This window comes from Somniosus microcephalus, chromosome 4 (assembly GCF_052327205.1).
Source record: "Somniosus microcephalus isolate GS21.2 chromosome 4, FLI_Smic_1.0, whole genome shotgun sequence".
Classification (NCBI taxonomy): domain Eukaryota; kingdom Metazoa; phylum Chordata; class Chondrichthyes; order Squaliformes; family Somniosidae; genus Somniosus; species Somniosus microcephalus.
The window spans coordinates 326,672,963-326,694,517 of NC_140990.1; the positions used below are offsets into that span (position 1 = coordinate 326,672,963).

At 45.2% G+C, this 21,555-nt stretch overlaps 1 protein-coding gene across 1 annotated transcript in view; it reads right to left on the reverse strand.

Moving 5' to 3' along the window:
* Positions 1-21,555, reverse strand: part of LOC147120678 (contactin-associated protein-like 5) — a 1,541,569-nt gene that overhangs the window by 97,100 nt on the left and 1,422,914 nt on the right. The window contains exon 20 of the mRNA XM_085986862.1: positions 9,308-9,441. Within this exon, the coding sequence (XP_085842988.1) occupies positions 9,308-9,441 (134 nt within the window). The remainder of the gene's footprint in view (positions 1-9,307; positions 9,442-21,555) is intronic.

The following is a 21,555-nucleotide window of genomic DNA, read 5'->3' on the forward strand; positions in this document are numbered from 1 at the left end:
TCTTGGGTTAGAGGAGAGGAAATGCCGGTTTTCAGCGCATGCGCTGTGCATGCTGAAAACCGGCATTTCCTCCGGCCAGACGCGTGAGTACCCCTTCCGTACTCACGCGTTTGGGGAGGAATTACTGCCCCATTATGTTTATGTTTATGTATTACAAGCCAAATGAATGTTGAATGTTAAATGTCTTAATCTAAATGTACACTCTCGGGAGCCGCAAGCCTACATTTCGTTGTACTGCACTTGTGCACTAACAATGACAATAAAGTTGATTATTATTATTATTATTATTACAGGTTAAATGGTCTGGTCAATATTCCAACTCGGGTCCAACCCAAAAAAGAGAATAAAAGAGAGACCTGAAAAGCCCCTAGCATAGACGGTGGAGTGAGTGAGAGAGAGAGAGAGTGAGAGAGGGAGAGAGAGAGGGAGAGAGGGAAGAAGAGCTGTTCGTGCACACCAGTTGTTCTGTCCGATTGGGACCGGTACCAGCTACTTGTCGCAGTCGTATGTTTTTGCTGTATAACTAGTGTGTTAAATACTGCCTTAAACTCTGATTAAACACAATATACCCACCATATCGTTTGCACTTGATCCTGATTATTTGAAAGACCAGAGATAATCTAATCTCAACACCCTCATCCATGCCTTCAACTCCTCCAGACTCAACTCCTATTCCTGGCTGTCCTTCCATCCTCCTCCCTTCATAAACTTCAGCTCATCCAAAACTCTTTATCTGATCTTGCACCAAATTCCATTCGCTCATCACTCTTATCGTAGCTGGCTCCCAGATCCCAGTGGCTCAAATTTTAAACTCTAATCCTAATGTTTAAGTCCCTCCATGGACTCGCCACCTCCCTTTCTCTGTTATCTCCTGCAGAACTACAACCCATCCCTGAACTCCTAATTCCTCTGACTCTGGCTTCTTGTGTATTGCATTCTCCTTTTGCCCAACCATTGTCAGCCGTGCCTTCAGCTGCCGAGGCCCCACACTCTGGAATTCCTTCCCTAAACATTCCTGCTTGCTCCCTTCCCTGTGCTTTTTTTAGACCCTCTTTGAAACCCACATCTTTGACCAAGCTTTTGGTCAAGCCTCCCGATATCTCCTTTTATGGCTCAATATCCATTGCATAATGAAGGATCTTGGGGTGTTTTCTCGATATGAAAAGCACTCTATAATGCAAGTTGCCAGTGATCGCAAGATAGATTTTATGAATTAGTGATCCAGTACAGAGCTTCATGGGACAGGACAACATATCAGCAATTTGCCCCATGCAGTTTTCCACCCAAATATTTCTGAGCTTAACTTAATGTTGGGGAGAAATGTCTGTAAATTGAGTGCCGCTCCTTCACAGCTCCCAAAAAATCAATGAGGCGAAATTACACTGTAATAATATCAGCATATGGAAACTGTCATGAATCTTACCATTCATGTAGAAATGACTCATGAGATAACACTGGGCAGCCAGCTGGTGGCGCCGTCCAAGGAAAGTATAAATACACGGGTGTGGGCCCAGCTTGCTCAGGACATTTTTGTAACCAGGAACTAGTGATGTAACTAGAACTCATGGTTGTGAAACAGTTGATTAAAGCCTTGTTTTATACTCAAACCAACTGCTCAGTAGTTTTCTTACGTCAGAAACTTTAACAGTTCATAAGAAATCCCATTGCAATTTTAATTCGGGTGTTAATACTATTATTTTAAATAGGCTAAAATAGGGGACCGAAGGATTTTATTAATATGCATTAAGGTGCTCATATGCTGAATGCACTTGCGATAGGCTTTACATGTAAAAATAAAGGTTAGAGGATTAAGTAGGTGTCAGCCTTAAAGAAAGACTTGCATTTATATAGTGCCTATCATGACCTCAGGATGTCCCAAAGCATCTTTGAAGCACTTTTGGAGTGTAGTCACTGTTGTAATGTGGGAATCGCGGTAGCCAATTTGCGCACAACAAGCTCCCACAAACAGCAATACGATCATGATCAGATAATCTGTTTTAATGATGTTGATTGAGGGATAAATATTGGCCAGGACACCGGCGATAACTCCCCTGCTCTTCTTTGAAATAGTGTCATGGGATCTTTTTTGTCCACCTGAGAGAGCAGACGGGGCCTCGGTTTAACGTCTCATCCGAAAGCTTTGGCTCAGTTGGTAACACTCTCATCTCTGAGTCGGAAGGTCGTGAGTTCAAGCCCCACTCCAAAGGCTTGAGCGCATAGTCCATGCTGACACTTCAGTGCAGTACTGAGGGAGTGCCAAACTGTCGGAGGTGTCGACTTTCGGATGAGACGTTAAACCGAGGCCCCGACTGCCCTTTCAAATGGAGGTAAAAGAGCCCATGACAGTATTCGAAGAAAAGCAGGGGCGTTCTCCCAATGTCCTGGCCAATATTTATCCTTCAACCAACGTCACTAAAAAAAATAGACTATCTGGTCATTTATCTCATGGATGTTTATGGGATCTTGCTGTGTGCAAATTTCCCTACTAGTGGGGTTTGTTGTGTTGTGTCAGAGCACCGTGAGCTGCATTCTGAATCCAGCCATGCTGTACCTGATCTGGTAATGTTTGATGGTGACATCGTTCCATATCCTTTATCTTGATCAATACAACATTCAGAAAAATGTAAAAAAGAATAAAAATTACCTTGTGTGCATTACTGTTTATAACGGATGGTGATGTTACGGGAATCCCTAGGCTGGTGTTATTTCAGACACCATTGACATATGACTAATGGCCTACAATTGTATTTCTAATAACCTGCCAACGCTCACTGTCTAGGATCACAAAGGAGCAATGGCCACTTGGAACAGATACAGTGTGTGGCTGTTACCATCCACCTGCACCCAAGTCAGCGAGGAGGTGGGGTGAAGGGATAGAAGAGGGGAGAAAGTTAGAAGGGAAAGAGTGAAAACAAAATGTTTTGATAAACACGATTGGCTATCATCTCGGTGTCAAATTTTGTTTGATGACGTTCCTGTGAAACGTCTTGGGACATTTTACAATGTTAAAGGCGCTATATAAATGCAAGTTGTTGTTGATATCCAGTTGAAAAGGAAAAGTTTGCAGGGTCATGGGGAAAGAGCAGGGGTGTGGGACTAATTGGAGAGCCGAATGGCTTCCTCCTGTGCTGTATAAAGAAAGGAAAGACTTCAATTTATAGAGCGCCTTTCAGGGATTCAGGACATTCCAAGACGCTTTAAAGTCAATGAAGTACTTTTGCAGTGCAGCCTTCCAATGTCAATAATGCTTAAGAAGAGCAACCCCGCTTGCATCAGTGTGGCATTATCCATTTTCCCACACCAGCTGTCCTGTGGTCTCCCTCTGGGTGAGACTGAGAATTTAGTGCCAATTACAGGGAGTTTAGCCCATCCCCACAAAAGGCTGAAGCAATAATAAAAGCAGAAAATGCTGGAAACACTCAGCAAGTCAGGCAGCACCTGTGGAGAGAGAGAAACAGAGTTAACGTTTCAGGTCGATGACCTCTCGTCAGAACTGGAAAAAAGTTATAGAGATGTAACAGTTTTTAAGCAAGTACAGAGGCCAGGAAAGTGGGTGGATGGGTGGATGGGGAGGAGGATGTGAGCAAAAGGGTAGGTCTGTGATAGGGGGGAAAGGCAGGAGTGATTAAATGACACAAGGGTCACCCCTTTCTGTCCTTGGCCTCCATACAAAGTTCCAATGAAGTTCAACGGAAGCTCGAGGAACAGCACCTCATCTTTTGATTGGGCGCTTTACAGCCTTCCAGTCTCAACATTGGCCCAGTAATTCCTGTCACAACGCGTGAGTACGGACGGGGTACTCACGCGTGTGCCCGGAGGAATTGCCGGTTTTCAGCATGCACAGCGCATGCGCTGAAAACCGGCATTTCCTGTCCTCTGACCCAAGGGGTTAAGAGGCAGAATGCTTGCGACTTGTGATGCAGCATGTGCGCAGTGAAATTCCTGTTTTTTTTCCAGAGTTGCCCGAGTGTAAAGGCCTCTGGTTTTTACGCGTGGAAAAACCAGACGTAAGTATTTAGTTTTACAGGTAAGTGGTCTTTTAGTACAATTTAGAAAAAAAATTTCCACAGGTTTATTATTTTTAAAGAATTTACAGTAAGGTAAGTTTAGTTTTAGACCCTATTTTTAAAAAAATTATTTTTTTCAAATTTGATTAATTGTTTAAAATATTTTTTTTAACTTATTTGTTTTTTTTAAATTTTATTTAAAGTTTAAGTAGTGTTTTGGCAGCCCAAACTTTTCATGAGTTTGACAGTTCTTACTATCAAACTCATGAATGAAGTTTCCCCTCCCCTGATTGGCTGCACAATGCTCACCTGATCCCAGCCAGCACATTGCACTAACTACGCCGCTGGATCAGGTAAGCACATCGCGCTGACATCTGAACCGGGCCTGTGACAGGAAATGCAAGCAGGCCCGGGCTTCAGATGTCGGTGCGCAGGGTGAGTGCAGATCGGGGGCTTGCACGCGCGGCAAGCACCCAATCCTAATTTCAGGGCCATTGAGTTGTAGGGTCCGCTCCTCCCCCAACGGTAAAAATTGGACTTTGAAATATAAAATCCTTGGACTGCACAGCCCGCAAAAAGAGATGGGCAATAAAGGGTTAATTCAAACATAGCAGGCGAACCATCAAGAGACTGGATATCAAAGATCACAGGCAGTCTAAAATACGAATGCTTCTGAACAAGAACATTCGCATATTCATTTACCTTCAGGGGTTATATTGTTAAAGAAGACCATGGCCCCAGAATAACTAGTATCGGTGCAGGCCTAGACAATGGGCCGGGCCATTTGAATTTGAATGCTAACAGAAATCAACAGCTAGCATATGCAGTCACCTTGGAAAGGTTGCATTGTCAGAAAGGTGTCGCTAATCAATGGACAATACGAGGGACAATTAGCCATGAAGAGTTCTGTGCTAGAGACATTCACACATTTTTGAAACGGCCATCGTATGCTCAGGAGGGGGTCAGGAAATGTGGTTCAAGATTGCAAGTTGGTTTTGGTTTAAAGTAAGACACACTTCGAAGAGAGTGGTGTGGGAAGCCATCCGAAAAACAGCGAGCAGAAAGATTCGGGCCTACAATCAACAGGAGACAGCCGATCAGGAGTGGTGATTGTTTGTTTCAGTCAAATCATAGAGGGGGCTTTTGTGATTGAGTCTGAGTAAGTTTGTGAGTTTCAGTCAGGTCACAGTAAGGGTTTTTGTGATCGAGTCTGGGTAACTTTATTTGTAACAGTCAAATCGCGGACTGGTTTAACTGTGTCATATTGTGTCGATGCAAATGACCCTTGCGTAGGGGTTTGTATTTTGGGGTTGTTAGCCTGATATAAATCGTAGGGATTTATACAGGAGGTAATTGTGTGTGTGTTCAATAAACAAATGAATCAAAGGTTGAGCCAAAACCCTGTGCCGTGTGTATTGTGTTCTTATAAATCCTGACGCCCAAGAACTGTGTGTGTAACGGGGGACTGGTATTGGAGAAAACCCCTTACACAATTTGAAATCATAACCGCCGCTTCCATTTTGTTGGACAGCAGGTGCTGGGAGTGTCTCTGCTGTTGACGATTCTGCTATTGCCATTTGCAGCTCCTCTAGACCCATCTTTTGTTTTTTTACTTGTCCCATTACCATCTCCTTTTGTCATTTAATCTCTCCTGCCTTCCACCCTATCACAGACCTTCCCCTTTGTTCTTTCCTCCCTGCCCCCCTTTCCCTGCCCCTGCACTTGCTTAAAAACTGTTACATCTCTAACTTTTTCCAGTTCTGACAAAAGACCATCGACCTGAAACATCTCTCTCCACAGATGCTGCCTGACCTGCTGTGCATTTCCAGCATTTTCCGTTTTTATTTCAGATTTCCAGCATCCGCAGTATTTTCTTTTTATGCAAGAGCGGAAGCGAGGCTGCCCAGACTCTTATAAGTAGCAGAGGATGCTTTCATTTCATCTGTCCGGACTGGAGTTGAAGACAGAGATAAAAGGCCAGTGGGGTATCCTATTGCATCACTCAGTCGCCCAAAACAGGATACATTTAAAATGAAATAAAACAACAACAAAAAACGGCAAATGTTGGAAATCGGATACAAAAAGCACAGCAGGTCTATCAGCAACTGTCAAGAGAAAAGACAGATTCATGTTTACATCCTGAGAGGGCAGAGGGGGCCTCGGTTTAATGTCTCATCCAAAAGACAGATATTCATCATCTCTCCCAGGTACACAACTTTAAACTGTCCAGACCATTAACAAATAAAGTTACAGTGAATATACCATGTACAGTTTTGGTCTCCTTACCTCAGGAAGGGTACACTTGCCGTAGAGGGAGTACAACAAAGTTTCACTAAACTAATTACTGGGATGAAGGGATTGTCCTGTGAGGAGAGATTGAGTAGACTAGGTTTATATTCCCTGGAGTTTAGAAGAATGAGAGGTGATCTCATTGAAACATAAAAAATTCTTAAAGGGCTTGACAGGGTAGATGCAGGGAGGATGTTTCCCCTGGCTGGGGAGTCTAGAACCAGGGGTCACAGTCTCAGAATAAGGGGTCGGCCATTTAGGACTGAGCTGAGGAGAAATTTCTTCACTCAGAGGGTGGTGAATCTTTGGAATTCTCTACCCCAGAGGGCTGTGGAGGCTCAGTCCTTGAGTATATTCAAGACAGAGATCGATAGATTTTGGATACTGAAGGAATCAAGGGATATGGGGATAGTGAGGTAGATGATCAGCCATGATCTTATTGAATGGCAGACAGGCTTGAAGGCGTACTCCTGCTCCTACTTCTTATGTTCTTAAAGTTTGATAGACTTGTTCAAAATCAAGAAGGATTTTGATAGAGTAAATAAGGAGAAACTGTTTCTAGTGGCAGAAGGGTCGGTAACCAGAGGACACCGATTTAAAGGTGATAAAGAACCAGAGACGACACGAGGAAACATTTTTTTGCACAGCGAGTTGTTGTGATCTGGAATTCACTGCCTGAAAGGGCGGTGGAAGCAGATTCAACAGTAACTTTTAAAAGGGAATTGGATAAATGCTTGAAGGGACAAAATTTACAGGTCTATGGGGAAAAAGCAGGGGAGTGGGATTAATTGGAGAGCTCTCTCCAAGAGCTGACACAGGCACGATGGGCCAAATGGCCTCCTTCTGTACTGTATTATTCTAAGCTTCTATGAAATATTTATCTCGTACATTTAGCTCCAGTTCATATTGGCTGAGAAATTGCTGGAGCGGGGGCATCTCCTGGCGACCGCCATGAATTAGATTTTTTTCCTCACCCTTCAGGTCATATTTTTGCGCCTCAAATGGCTGGAAATGCGAGGTCAACGGGGTGTCTGGGACCTCGGGTCCAATAGTCTATCTCCTCAGCCAATGAAATTTAAGGATAGAGAAAGAAAGAGTGAAAGACTGAGAAGGAAATCGAGTGAATTAGAGTCAAATTAGATACAGAAAGAGAAATAAAGAGAGGGAAAGAAAAGATTGGATTAAGAGAGAGAAAAAAAAGAGAGACAGAAAGGAAAAGTAAGAAAATAAATTAAACATTTATAAAACCTCTAGGAACAATATACTACCTGCAGGAATGAGACCCCACAGTGTCAACTGTTCCCTTCCAAGTTTTGAGTTTCATGACACGACCATAAATCACATCAATAACAGTCATTATGATATGAAGTATCAGCCCCAAAGGTCGGCAGCGAGATTCATTTGTATTTATGGCATAAATCCAGCAATTTCTTGACACTCATGGAGAGTTTAACGGCAAGATCCCATGTTGCAAGGCTAGCGGCAGAGTGGCGCAAATCGTCCAGCAGTTTGTAGCGATTCACAAGTCATGGCGCACCTCTTCCTTGCCACAAATTGCTGGGTTTATTTTACACACTATTAACGGCGAGCGCATTCAACTTGCCGTTATTTTCCTGGCAAATTCGGGGCCTATTACATTAACGAAAGTGCCCACTGACATGAATCGACTGAGCGGCCTGCGGGTGGCGCTGTCCAGGGAGAGTATAAATACTCGGGCACGGGCCCAGCTTGCGCAGGACATTCTTAACAGGAACTAGTGAAGGACACAACTAGCCCGCCATGTTGTAAAACAGTTGATTAAAGTTTTGTTTAATGCTTAGACCAAGTGCCTAGTAGTTTTCTTACGTCACCCACCATATCACATCCTCTTAGTGTCTTGTTTAGCCATGGTGCGTTGGCTCATCATTACAGAAACAGGAACAATAATCTACATGCTCTCCTTATTATTTTTCTTGATTAGGAAGTGTTGATCAGATTTTAGTTGATGATATTTGCCAGATACCAAAATTAATGCACATGTAGCATCCATAGTTTATTGGCCCAGAAATTCGGGTCGGGGGCTTCCCACAGGTGCAAGCCCCCGACCTAGCGCGCCGGCCGTTGAGTTGTGGGCCCGCGTGGGATTCTGATCCTGGGCCTCCTCCAACTGCCGGCGCGCAGTGCTTGCATATCCCAGGGGCGCAGTTAGTTCGATGCGGCCCCTGGGATCACGTGGGCCATGGGGAGCCAATCGGAGCAGGGAATGCTCCATTCATAAGATTGACAGGAAGAGTTGTCAAAACTTATAAATACTATGGCCCCAAAACATCACTAAATCTTCAAATAATTTTTTTTTAATCACATTTTTTAAATAAACTATAAATTACATGAAATAACTATTTTAAACAATAATTTAAATTTTTGAAAAAAATAATTTTATTTTCTAATGGGGCTAAAAATAAACTTACCTTGCTTTAAAGTATTTAAAAATAATAAACCTGTGGAAAAAATGTTTTAATTTTAATTAATTCACCACTTACCTTGTAAAAAGCAGGCCTTACGCCTGCTTTTTAAATGTGTAAATTCTGGAGACTTACCCTCCCGGGAAAACCTGTAAAAAAAAAACCTAAGTTCGATGCGCACGCGCAGCCTCTCCCGCGCACGTGTTTGAACTCTGAACCCCTTCGTTCAGAGGAACGGAAGTGCCGGTTTCCTGCGCATGCGCAGTGCATGCAGGAAACCAGCACTTCCATTGGGCCTACGGGCGAGTACCTCGTGCGTACTCACCCGTGGAGACCCGAATTTCTGGGCCATTACCTTTAACTAAATTATAAGTAATAAAATTGCAGTGATTTATACTTATTATTAAAGTAAGATGCTTCACATGGGCACCCTCTCGATATCTACAATTGAATTTACTGCTGGTCGATCCAAGCAGACCGCGCTTTTTTTACGAAGGCTTCTAACCACAGCTCCCAATAATGAAAGCTCCCTTGGCAAAAATTAGATGATTTTATTTTACGACTTGTTACCTCAACGTGGACCCTTGGTCCTTCCCGGTCGATTTTGACACTGTGGAGATGTCCGTCTGCTAAGTTTCCGTTGTCGAGACTAAAGATGTCAGGATCTCGGTCATTGTCAAGCCTGTATCTGATCTGAAGGCTCCCTGAAACAATAAAAAGTTCATTCATTTCTGTTGCGTGGATCAGATGCTGTTTAACGGCACTTGGATATCTAACAAATATCACCGTGTTTACATCTATGTGCTGTCCCGCCTGTTTGGTCAGTTGGCAAATAAGCCATCGGGTGTGGAAGTGAGTGGTGCAGGCCCAGATGGCCTGATCCCAGCCTGTACTGGGTCAGCTAACCTCAGTCAGGGTTGCAGCAAGGGGTGATAGAATCAGCCAATCTGGGTTAAGGGGGAGGAAAAGCAGACAGGGCGCCTGCTCCTGATCGCTGTGCTGGAGTGGGTGTGGGTGCGTTTTGGGCGTGCATTCCGCGTGTGCGTCCTGCATGTGCTGTGCGTGTGTGTTGTATGCAGGTGTTGTGTGTTGCGTGTGTGTGTTCTGTGCGTGTTGTGCACATGTGTGTTCTGTGTATGTTGTGTTGTGTTTTTGTGCATTCTGCGAGTGTTTTGTGTTGCATTGCATTGTGTTGAGTTGGTGTAGAGTCATGGGCCTAGAAATTGGGTTGAGGTGCCAAAGTGGCGCCAATTTCGCCTGGGCGCTGATTTTTGCGCAGCGTTCGGAGCATTAACGAACGTCAGAAATTCAGTTTCAGCGCCCCTAGAGGGAGACGGGGTGAGGCTCGAGGCGCTCCGCGTCCCTCTTAGGGCGCTGAAACTGAATATCGCAGCGCAACGTGCCGCAGCGCCACACGCTGCGGCACGGCACGCTGCGGTACTGCAGGCCTTCCTCCCATTGTTAAGGGGGAGGGGCCTGCAACAGCACGATCCCCGATCGCGAGTGCCGGCAAAAGAGCCCGGCACCAAGGAGAAGTGCCGGGCTCTCGGGAAACAGCCGGCAATGCCGCGGGGGGGTGGTGGGGTCAGGAGGCTGGGGACGGAGGTGCTGGCAGGCGGCCGCCGAAAAAGGCGGCCACCCCGCACCTCCACCTTAACTTGCGCCACTGCCGGCACAGCAAGGCCCCGTGAACCGGGCGCGGGTAGCGAACGGCGCTACAGCGGCGTTCGCTACCAAATATCGCGATCGGGGCGCTAATGGGGCGTTGCGCACACCGATGATGTCATCGGTGGCGGCGCAGCGCAACAGAGTAACGCCACCATTAACGCCCCTGCTGAATATCGCGGGAGGCGCGGCCAGTGGCGCTACAGCCACTGACTGCCCTCTTTAGGCGCTAATAGGTGGCGCTACATACCCAATTTCTCCCTCATAGAGTTATACAGCACAGAAAGAGGCCCTTCAGCCCATCGTGTCCACGCCAGCCATCAAGCCCTGTCTATTCTAATCCCATTTTCCAGCACTTGTTCCGTAGCCTTGTATGCTATGGTGTTTCAAGTGCTCATCTAAATGCTTCTTGAATGTTGTGAGGGTTACTGCTTCTACCACCCTTTCAGGCAGTGAGTTCCAGATTGCAAACACCCTCTGGGTGAAAAAGTTTTTTCTCAAATCCCCTCTAAATCTCCTGCCCCTTATCTTGAAACTATATTGCGTGGCGTTGCGTTACTGTGTTGTGTTGTGTTATGGTGATGTGTAGTGTGTTCGGATATTCTGCGTGTGTGGCGTGTTGTGTTGGCGTGGTTATGTTGGTGTATGTTATGTTGGCACGTTGTTTGTGTTGTGTTGGCATGTGTGTTGGGCGTGTGTTATGGCTGTGGTTATCAGATGAGGACAGGATCTGGCTATGATTCTCTGAAGGCTGAAAGGCCTGCTAACGCTTACTATCTAGGTTCATGCATGAGAATTGCCTTTTGGATGAGTTACTAGAGGCCAACTGGTGCCCAAAGAGCTAAACCTCAGTGTCTGGGACAAAACAATGGAAGAAAGTTGGAGGGTAGTAGTATTCAAAGGAATGTGACGATACATAAAATCAGTATTCAGAAATGAGTATGGGACAAGGAACAGATTAAAGTAAGGACCAAGATAGGTGAATGTCAAAAGACACAGATGTAAGAAACAAGGTACGTAGAAATGAAGATGAGCAAGTCAAAAAAGTACGAACAGCCCCTGGGGCACAGCCATATACGAAGGTGACAGGGTTATGAGGGATAGAAAGGAACTGCAGGACTCCAGGATAAGCATGATCCAGAGTCATTGCCCAAGAGGGAAGCAACATTTTTAGACTGCGACAATGAAGGCAACTGCCTGAAACCTGTTGGGAAGAATCATTCTTTCTGTGATTTTGGATGGCGTGGTGGGCACAGATAATCTCAATAGACAACTCAGTGTGAAAAATGACATAGCTTTAAGGAACAAAGCGCACGATGTAATTTGAAATATCAGATTGCAGAAACGTTGAATCTAAACTATATATAGCGAGACACCACACTCACGGTCCCAGACTGAGAGGCGAATACAGAAACAAGCCAACAATTTGATGGCACATTGGCAGATTAAGTCCAAATTAGAATAACTTTATGAAATTAAAGTAAAATGTAGGAAATTGAAACTGGGAAAATCAAAGTCTTGAATTCAAGGTAATTTCATGGAACTAAAAGAGTTGAAAAGGAGCTGTATGGCAGACATTGAAATTAAAAAATAAACTTCAAAAAAGCCGAGTGAGGGGGAGGGGGGAGGAGATGAGAATTTCTTTTACGCAGTGAGTTGCTACGATCTAGACCGCACTACCTGAAAGGGTGGTGGAAGCAGATTCAATAGTAACATTCAAAAGGGAATTGTTTATATATTTGCAGGGCTATGGGGAAAGAGCAGGGGAGTGGGACTAATTGGATAGCACTACCCAACAGCATGAAGGGCCGAATGGTCTTTTGCTGTGCGGTATGATTCTATGAAATGCTGGAAACCTGAAACATAAACCAGAAAATAGTGGAAGCAGTTTTATCAGCATCTGTAAAAGGAAAAGACAGGCTGATGCCTCAAGGATGGATCCTCTATCAGAACTCAATCCTGAAGAAGTATCCACACCCAAGCAGAATCCTTAATTCTGATGTAGGATCTTCATTAAAACCTTAACAACAGCAACAACTTGCATTTATATAGCACTTTTAACATCGTAAAATATCCCAAGGTGCTTCAGAGGAGCGTAATCAGACAGAAAGTGACACCGAACCAAAGGAGGTATTAGGATAGGTGACCAAAAGCTTGTTCAAAGAGGTAGGTTTAAAGGAGGAGAGAGGTGAAGAGATTTAGGGAGGGAATTCCGGCGCTTAGGCCTCATACAGCAGAAGGCGCGGCTGCTTATGATGGGACGAAGGATGTCAGGGTGCACAATAGGCCAGAATTAGTGGAGCACAGACATCTCAGAGGGTTGTAGGGCTGGGGATGGTTACTGAGATAGGGAGGAGAGAGGCCATGGAGGGAATTGAAAACAAGGATGAGAATTTTAAATCTGTGGCATTGGTAGACCGGGAACAAATGTAGGTCAGCGAGCACAGGGGTAATGATGGGTGAACTGGACTCGATGCAAGTTGGGATACGGGCAGCAGAGTTTTGAAGGAGCTCAAGTTGATGGAGGGTGAAGAATGGGAGGTCGACCAAGAGAGCATTGAAATAGTCGAATAGATTAAATTGTCTTTGCTCTTTAAAGATGCTGATGGACCTCTTGCGCATTTCCAGTATTTATGACAGACGTGATAGTGCCTTGTCATTCTGGTGTAAAGAACCACAAAGGGAAGAGACAAAGACTGAGGGTGGAAATTTGCCATGGGGGGGGGTGAGGTGGAGGGCGGGAGGGGTGGAGGGGGGGAGGGGGAGGAGGGGGGAGGGAGAGGGGGGAGGGGGGCCGGGGGGAGGGAAGGAAATGGGGCAAAAATGACCAATTTCTCAGAGCTATGCACTGCGCACCAAGGGCGGCTGAAATACGTCCATTGCCATATTGGCATCGGACGATTTTCAGGCAACCTTATCAGGAGTTAGGCCCCTTGCATATGCAAAAAAGGGTCATGTTATGCAATCCAAGTAAAGCAAAGAAAGAAAAGAATTGCATTCATACAGCTGTCAAACAACAAAATGCAAGACCAGAAGGAAATAAAGATACTGACCCGGATATTGCGATCGGATCAACGGTGAGGCTATCAGCGCTCACCGTTTTAACGGAGTAAATTGGACAGCATCTTCCGGAGTTCGCACCCGTGCAGTTAAACGTGGAAATACGGAAGATGTTGTCCGATTTGCTCTGCTCCTGCAGAAGCTGCGTTACATCATTACCTCGCTGATAGATTTAGCATTAAAGCTTATGAAGCGCATGAAGTTGCGGTGCTTACCCACGAGTTACCCACTAAACGCGCCAGAACAAGTTATGGCTAGTGCGATGAAAACAGAAAATGCTGGAAATGCTCAGCAGGTCGGGCAGCATCTGTGGAGAGAGAAACAGAGAGTTAACGTTTCAGGTCGGTGACTTTCATCAGATCTGTCACTGACCTGAAACGTTAACTCTGTTTCTCCCTCCACAGACGTTGCCTGACCTGCTGAGTGTTTCCATCATTTTCTGTTTTTATTTCAGATTTCCAGCATTCGCAGTATCTTGCTTTTGTATCAGGGCTGGTGCATTCAGGAGTAAGTCAATTTTTAACAGTAAGTCTTAATTACTGCCAAACAACCTCTCTGACCCTGAAAATGTAATTTTACAAGTGTGGGGTCTCATTCGTTCAGAATTTTTAATTAATGTTGGAGATTTAAAAAGTAACTTTTTTTTTAACTTTTTCTTTCTGTCTCTTTTATCTCTCTCTCTTCATCCCATCTTGATTTGCTTCCCTTTATTTTGCATTCTGTACATGATTTTACAGTGAATTAAATAGTCTAATTCATACTTCCTGGTTTACACACAGCCTGTCTCAGTGAGCATTCTTCAATCTGATTGGTTGAAGAGACGCGCTGTTGCTTATCCTGCTCACACACACCACAAATCCCCTTTGGAGGGCACCGTACTGAAATGATTTCGAGGAACCATTAATTGCCACTCAAAAGCCCACGAAAAGGCTGTGGGCAGCTGTAGGCGTGATGAACGGCGAGCGCCGTGCCTTTGCCGCTGACCGCAAAATCCGGGCCGTTAAAAAAGCCGAGCATGTGCAACAGTAGCAGCCATGGTTCTCAAGGGGAAGACCAGACGAAAGATCAGTCAGCTTTTCCAAGCGCTTTCAGACAGAAAGACTTTACAGTCCCCCCCATCACAGCATCGAACTGTTTATCAAATGACTCTAATTATTTGTTTGACTGACTACCAATTAGAAATGCATAGCTGGTGTATTCAGAGTGCGGCTTTATTTTAGGAGCTGCTATCTTTTACAGTCGATTCTTTGCCAGGCAATCCATTGACGGGTAAAGGAGAGAATTTAAAGCGTAACTCCAAGGTTCAAACAACCTGAGCCTTAATACGTGGGATATTGTGGCAATAACCGGGGTCCCTGGCACTAAATTGTTTTTATAAATCATGCTCAAAGCAAAAACACGTCTTAAAGCGAATGATGACTGAATGATGACAGCAGCCGTTAGCGGCATCAGAGAGATTGTACACCACCTTTGTCGATGACAGGAAGCTGCATGCAGTGATAAACAAATACCGTGACTCTACGCAGCTCCGCAGAGTACAAGACGGACATTTAGACACAGAAGTTCCCTTTCTGTTTAATCACACGCTAAAATGTAATCTTTTAATTAAATCTCCAATTCTGGCATTGGAGTTCCCAATAGAGATCATCCAGTAGCGGGCAGCCTGATATCACCATTTGGTCATAAGAGGATGTTAAGGGCTGTTAATGGCGGACTTAGCAAGTGGAAAATATCAATTTTTAAGCTTGTTTACACTGCGCAGATGAAACTGGTAAAAGAAAAACCCAAATTTTTTCTACTTTGAAGCAGACATTACAGGAGTTGTGAGGAAGGGTTTTGAGCACGAATTGTCAAACGACCAATGTTCCCTCTAAGCTGTGAGCAGGCGCGCAGCAATCTGGAAGGTACTGTGCAGGCTGCTCACAAGCTTTTTTTTATTCGTTCCTGGGATGTGGGCGTCACTGGCAAGGCCAGCATTTATTGCCCATCCCTAGTTGCCCTTGAGGAGGTGGTGGTGAGCCACCTTCTTGAACCGCTGCAGTTCGTGTGGTGAAGGTACTCCCACAGTGCTGTTAGGGAGGGAGTTCCAGGATTTTGACCCACTGACGATGAAGGAACAGCAATATACTTCCAAGTCAGGATGGTGTGTGACTTGGAGGGGAACTTGGAGGTGATGGTGTCCCCATGCGCCTGCTGCCCTTGTCCTTCTAGGTGGTAGAGGTTGCGAGTTTGGGAGATGCTGCCGAAGAAGCCTTGGCGAGTTGCTGCAATGCATCTTGTAGATGGTACACACTGCAGCCATGGTATGCTGGTGGTAGAGGGAGTGAATGTTGAAGGTGGTGGATGGGGTGCCAATCAAGCGGGCTGCTTTGTCCTGGATGGTGTTGACCTTCTTGAGTGCTGTTGGAGCTGTCCTCATCCAGGCAAGTGGAGAGTATTCCATCACACTCCTGACTTGTGCCTTGTAGATGGTGGAAAGGCTTTGGGGAGTCAGGGGGTGAGACACTCGCCACAGAATACCCAGCCTCTGACCTGCTCTTGTTGCCATAGTATTTATGTGGCTGGTCCAATTAAGTTTCTGGTCAATGGTGACCCCCAGGATGTTGATGATGGGGGATTCGGTGATGGTAATGCCATTGAATGTCAAGAGGTGGTGGTTAGACTTTTGCTTGTTGGAAATAATCATTGCCTGGCACTTCTGTGGCGTGAATGTTACCTGCCACTTATCAGCCCAAGCCTGAACGTCATCCAGGTCTTGCTGCATGCGGGCATGGACTGCTTCATTATCTGAGAAGTTACGAATGACGCTGAACACTGTGCAGTCATCAGCGAACATCCCCAATTCTGACCATATGATGGAGGTACGGTCATTGATGAAGCTATTAAATACTGCGTGTGCGTGGATGCGCAAAAAATTAAATAAAATGGCTGCTCACAGCAATAAAATTTTAGAGGGAGCATTGCAAGCGACTTTGTGTTTTCTTGATGGACGATATCTCCCCGGCTGAGAATCACCAGCGTTTTCCATTTCCGTTCCAGGTTTTAAGCATTGTGACTGTATTTTGCATTTTGTTCATTAGTTAGCATGAGTGTTCCCTTCATATTGAAAGATCATTTGCTTGGAGCACTCCTTCAAAGATATACATGAGCGAGTGCAACAAAAGGTTTAATCTGTCTTTCCTCTCATCAAATGCTGATGGATCTGCTGTGTACTTCCATCATCCTCTGGTTTTTGTTTCATCTTTCCCTTATTTGCAGCTTATTTTTTTAAATGTGAATTTGAAGCGATGACCCTTTGTGGGGTTACCTTTCCACATCTGGTGCTGAATTAGAGAAGGCCAAAGTGGGATCATGCAACTCATGCGAACAATGGCGGACAGGTATAGGTTCTCTGGTCCATCCAGCCTGTCCTACACAACTGCGATGCCTTGCGTATCACAATGTATACATTCCCCACCCCACCCAAAACCATGTTATCTCCTGGGAGGGGCGAAAGACTAGATTAAAAAATACCAGGCAAATTTAGGGGAGGGAAAAAATCTGGAAAATTACTCTCCAACCCCCTTAGGTGATCAAAAGTAGTCCAGGAGACCACTTTGGCTCTGATTAATGCCTTCTCATGAGTCACCCTGTCTGTGGAGTTGACGAAATATGAATTTACTAATATTACTGGCCAACAACAACAACTTGCATTGATATAGCGCCTGTAATGTAATAAAACGTCCCGAGGTGCTTCACAGGAACGTTATTAAACAAAATTTGCAATTGAGCCACATAGGGGTGTATTAGGATAGTTGTCCAAAAGCTTGGTCAAAAAGGTAGGCTTTAAGGAGCGACTTAAAGCAGGAGACAGAGGTAGAGAGGCGGAGAGGTTTATGGATGCAATTCCAGAACTTAATGGCTGGGCAGCTGAAGGCACGGCTGCCAATGGCGGGATGAAGAAAATCGGGGAAGCGCAAGAGGCGAGCATTGAAGGAGCGCAGAAATCTCGGGGGTTGTAGAACTGGAGGAGGTTACAGAGGTAGGGAGGGGCGAGGCCATGGAGGGATTTGAAAACAAGGATTACAATCAAGGCGTTGCAGGACCGGAAGGCGATATAGGTCAGGCAAGTTCCCAGAGGGAGCTCCCACCCCTTCACTTTGAGGCAAAGGGAAGCGGAGCAGGTTGACAGCGACGAATAAAGACGATCAGCCCAATTCTGAGAGGGAGCCTAGGGTGCTGCAAGATAAGTCTAGAGGTGAACATTGTCTGCACTATGCAGAAATCAGCAGGAACAAATGACTAAAAGGAAAGCCTCTTAGCGTTAGTTGTTCTTTCTTTGTGTTAATCTATGAATTATTGTAAAATGTATTATTAAAGCAGTCTGAATTTTTTGGCAATGTTTCCAAATATTAAGTAAATTCTCTAAAGGTAAGTCTGAAAATGAAAACATTTCTCATGTTGCTTAAATATGCATCCTTCAGATAGTTGAGATTGGGTTACTATTATCTGTTGGAGCAGTTTCTTAGCCAGTTAAATGAGTGTATTCAAATAGTCACCTCAGTGCTTGATGGGGCAATTTGCTGGACAGCTGTAAATTTGAATACACTGATCTTAATGTGCCACAGATACTGTCGAAACAGGCCCATCGGCAAGTCATATACTCATAAAGTTATACAGCACAGAAAGAGGCCCTTCGGCCCATCGTGTCCGCGCCGGCCATCAAGCCCTGTCTATTCTAATCCCATTTTCCAGCACTTGGTCCGTAGCCTTGTATGCTCTGGCATTTCAAGTGCTCATCTAAATGCTTCTTAAATGTTGTGAGGGTTCCTGCCTCTACCACCCTTTCAGGCAGTGAGTTCCAGATTACAACCACCCTCTGGGTGAAAAAGTTTTTCCTCAAATCCCCTCTAAACCTCCTGCCCCTTACCTTCAAACTATGCCCCCTGGTTACTGACCCCTCTACTAAGGGGAAACGTTCCTTTCTATCTACCCTATCTATGCCCCTCATAATTTTGTACACCTCAATCAGGTCCCCGCTCAGCCTTCTCTGCTCTAAGGAAAACAACCCCAGCCTGTCCAGTCTCTCTTCATAGCTGAAGCACTCCAGCCCAGGTAACATCCTGGTGAATCTCCTCTGCACCCTCTCCAATGCAATCACATCTCTCCTATAGTGTGGCGACCAGAACTGCACACAGTATTCCAGCTGCGGCCTAACTAGCGTTTTGTACAGCTCCATCATAACCTCCCTGCTCTTATATTCTATACCTCGGCTAATGAAGGCAAGTATCCCATATGCCTTTTTAACCACTTTATCTACCTATCCTGCTGCCTTCAGGGATCTTTGTACATGCACACCAAGATCCCTCTGATCCTCTGTCCTTCCTAGGGTCCTACCATTCACTGTGTATTCCCTTGCCTTGTTAGTCCTCCCAGGGTTAAATTCCATTTGCCACTGTTCTGCTCATCTAACCAACCCGTCTATATCATCCTGTAGCCTGAGGCTTCCCTCCTCGCTATTTACCACTCCACCAATTTTCATGTCATCTGCGAACTTACTGATCATACCTCCTACATTCATATCTAAATCATTAATGTACACTACAAACAGCAAAGGACCCAACACCGATCCCTGCGGTACACCATTGGACACAGGCTTCCAGTCACAAAAACAACCTTCGACCATCACCCCCTGCCTCCTGCCACTAAGCCAATTTTGGATCCAATGTGCCAAATTCAGATTCAGATTCAGATTAGATTTATTTGCCATATGTAACAAGTACAATGGAATGCTTGTTCCCCGTAGGGGCGCGTCAGCTATACATACAGCCCTGGATCCCATGGGCTCTTACCTTCTTGACCAATCTCCCATGTTGGACTTTGTCAAAAGCCTTACTGAAGTCCATGTAGACCACATCAACATCCGCACACCTAGCCACCCCCTCAAAAAATTCAATCAAATTGGTTAGACATGATCTCCCCCTGACAAAGCCATGCTGACTATCCTTGATTAATCTTTGCCTCTCCAAGTGGAGACTAATTCTGTCCCTCAGAATTTTTTCCAATAATTTCCCTACCACTGATGTTAGGCTCACTGGCCTGTAATTCCCTGGTTTATCCCTACTACCCTTCTTGAATAATGGTACTATGTTAGCTGTCCTGCAGTCCTCTGGCACCTCCCCTGTGGCCAGAGAGGTTCTGAAAAATTGTGTCAGAGCCCCTGCAATCTCCTCCCTTGCCTCACACAGCAGCCTGGGATACATCTCGTCAGGGCCTGGGGATTTATCCACTTTTAAGCCCGCTAAAACCGCTAGTACCTCCTCCCTCTCAATACTTATTTGTTCAAGTATATCACAATCCCCCTGCCTGATTTCTATGCCTACATCGTCCTTCTCCATAGTGAACACAGATGCAAAATATTCATTTAAAACCTCACCCACATCTTCCGGCTCTACACACAGATTGCCACTTTGGCCCCTAATGGGCCCTACTCTTTCCCTGGTCAATGCTTAAAGATTCCAACCACCCAAAAGGTACCAATTCCAATTGGCCTTTCTTCATGTATGAGTATAGACAGCGAGTGTTGTCTGACTTATATTGTGAGGGTGAACATCACAGCCAAGCCTGATCTTGTCCACCCACACATGCTTTCCAACGGTGGCCCCTGATCAGGAGCAAGGACCTTGGTTGATCTTTCCTTTTCCTAATTCAGACACACTGAAGCCAATTTTGGCACCCACACTGGCACTCCAGCTGAAATCGGGTAACTAAGCGCAAACTATATATTGAACCTGGAACCTTCCAGTAGGTAGGGCTTGGTAACACTGTCTTTGTCCTTTACCTAGCAGGGGAAGCCCCTGAAGTATCAACTTACTCAAATATAGGCAGCCTTCTAAACTGTGTCATAAAACAGTACAGCTTGTGTAAAGAGCGCGTAAAGATTTTTTCCCCATTTCCACAGCAAATAGGCTCAATCTATTAAATGAGTGCCGCAGTGTATAATTATTGATTAGAGTGTAGCTGGCCAATTCTTCCCTGTGGCCGAAAGGGAAATGCCTTATTTTGTCAGGCGTGGAGTGTGTGAAGGCACCAGCAAAATGTTTTTTGATAATCACAGCTGAGCTAAGTTTTTTTTTTCTCTTCCATCCCCCACTTCCATTGCTGTAGCTCAGAGCAGAGAGGGAGTTTATTCGAAGTGATCCTGCCGGGACTTTGGTGTTCTTTCTCCAGAAATATACTTTAGCCAGCAGCTGAATTATTATTGGTAATAATAGCATCCACAGCGGCTTGAATTAAATTCGGGCATCAAAAGCAAACTCCCGGATAAATGCGCGGTGTCATCCACGGCGCAGCGGGTAGCAATCTCGCCTCTGAGTCAGAAGGCTTGTGTGCTCAAGTGCCCACTCCAGGGGCTTGGGCACGAGATCTAGGATGGCGCTCAAAGTGCAGTGCCGAGGGAGCGCTGCGCTGTCGGCGATGCCTTCTTTCGGACGAGACGTTAAACCGAGGCCCCGTCTGCCCTATTCAGGTGGACGTAAAATATCCCACGGCACTATTTCAAAGAAGAGCTGGGGAAGTTCTCTCCCCGGTGTCCTGGCCAGTATTTATCCCTCAACAACACCTCTAAAAAAATATTATCTGGTCATTATCGCATTGCTGCTTGTGGGAGCTTGCTGTGCACAAATTGGCTGCTGCATTTCTGACATTACAACAGTGACTACACTTCAAAAGTACTTCATTGGCTGCAAAGTGCATTAGGATGTCCTGAGGCCATGAAAGATGCTATATAAATGCAAGTTTTTCTTCTTGGTTCTTTACCCACTGAGGACTTTAGATTTTTTAGCAGCTTAGAAGCCAAGAACCTAGAAGGACGTTAAAGTGAAAAATTTGCCCTATTATGCAAATGTATTTTCCTACATCTTTTTCCAATCCCGTAGCGAGACATACATCTTTCATCCAGCATACTCTTCTTCTTCTTAGGCAGTCCCTCGGAACCGAGGATGACTTGCTTCCACACTAGAAATGAGTTTTCAGGTGACTGATGAGTCCAATGCGGGACCTACAGTCTCTGTCACAGGTGGGGCAGATGGTGGTTGAAGGGGCGGGTGGGTGGG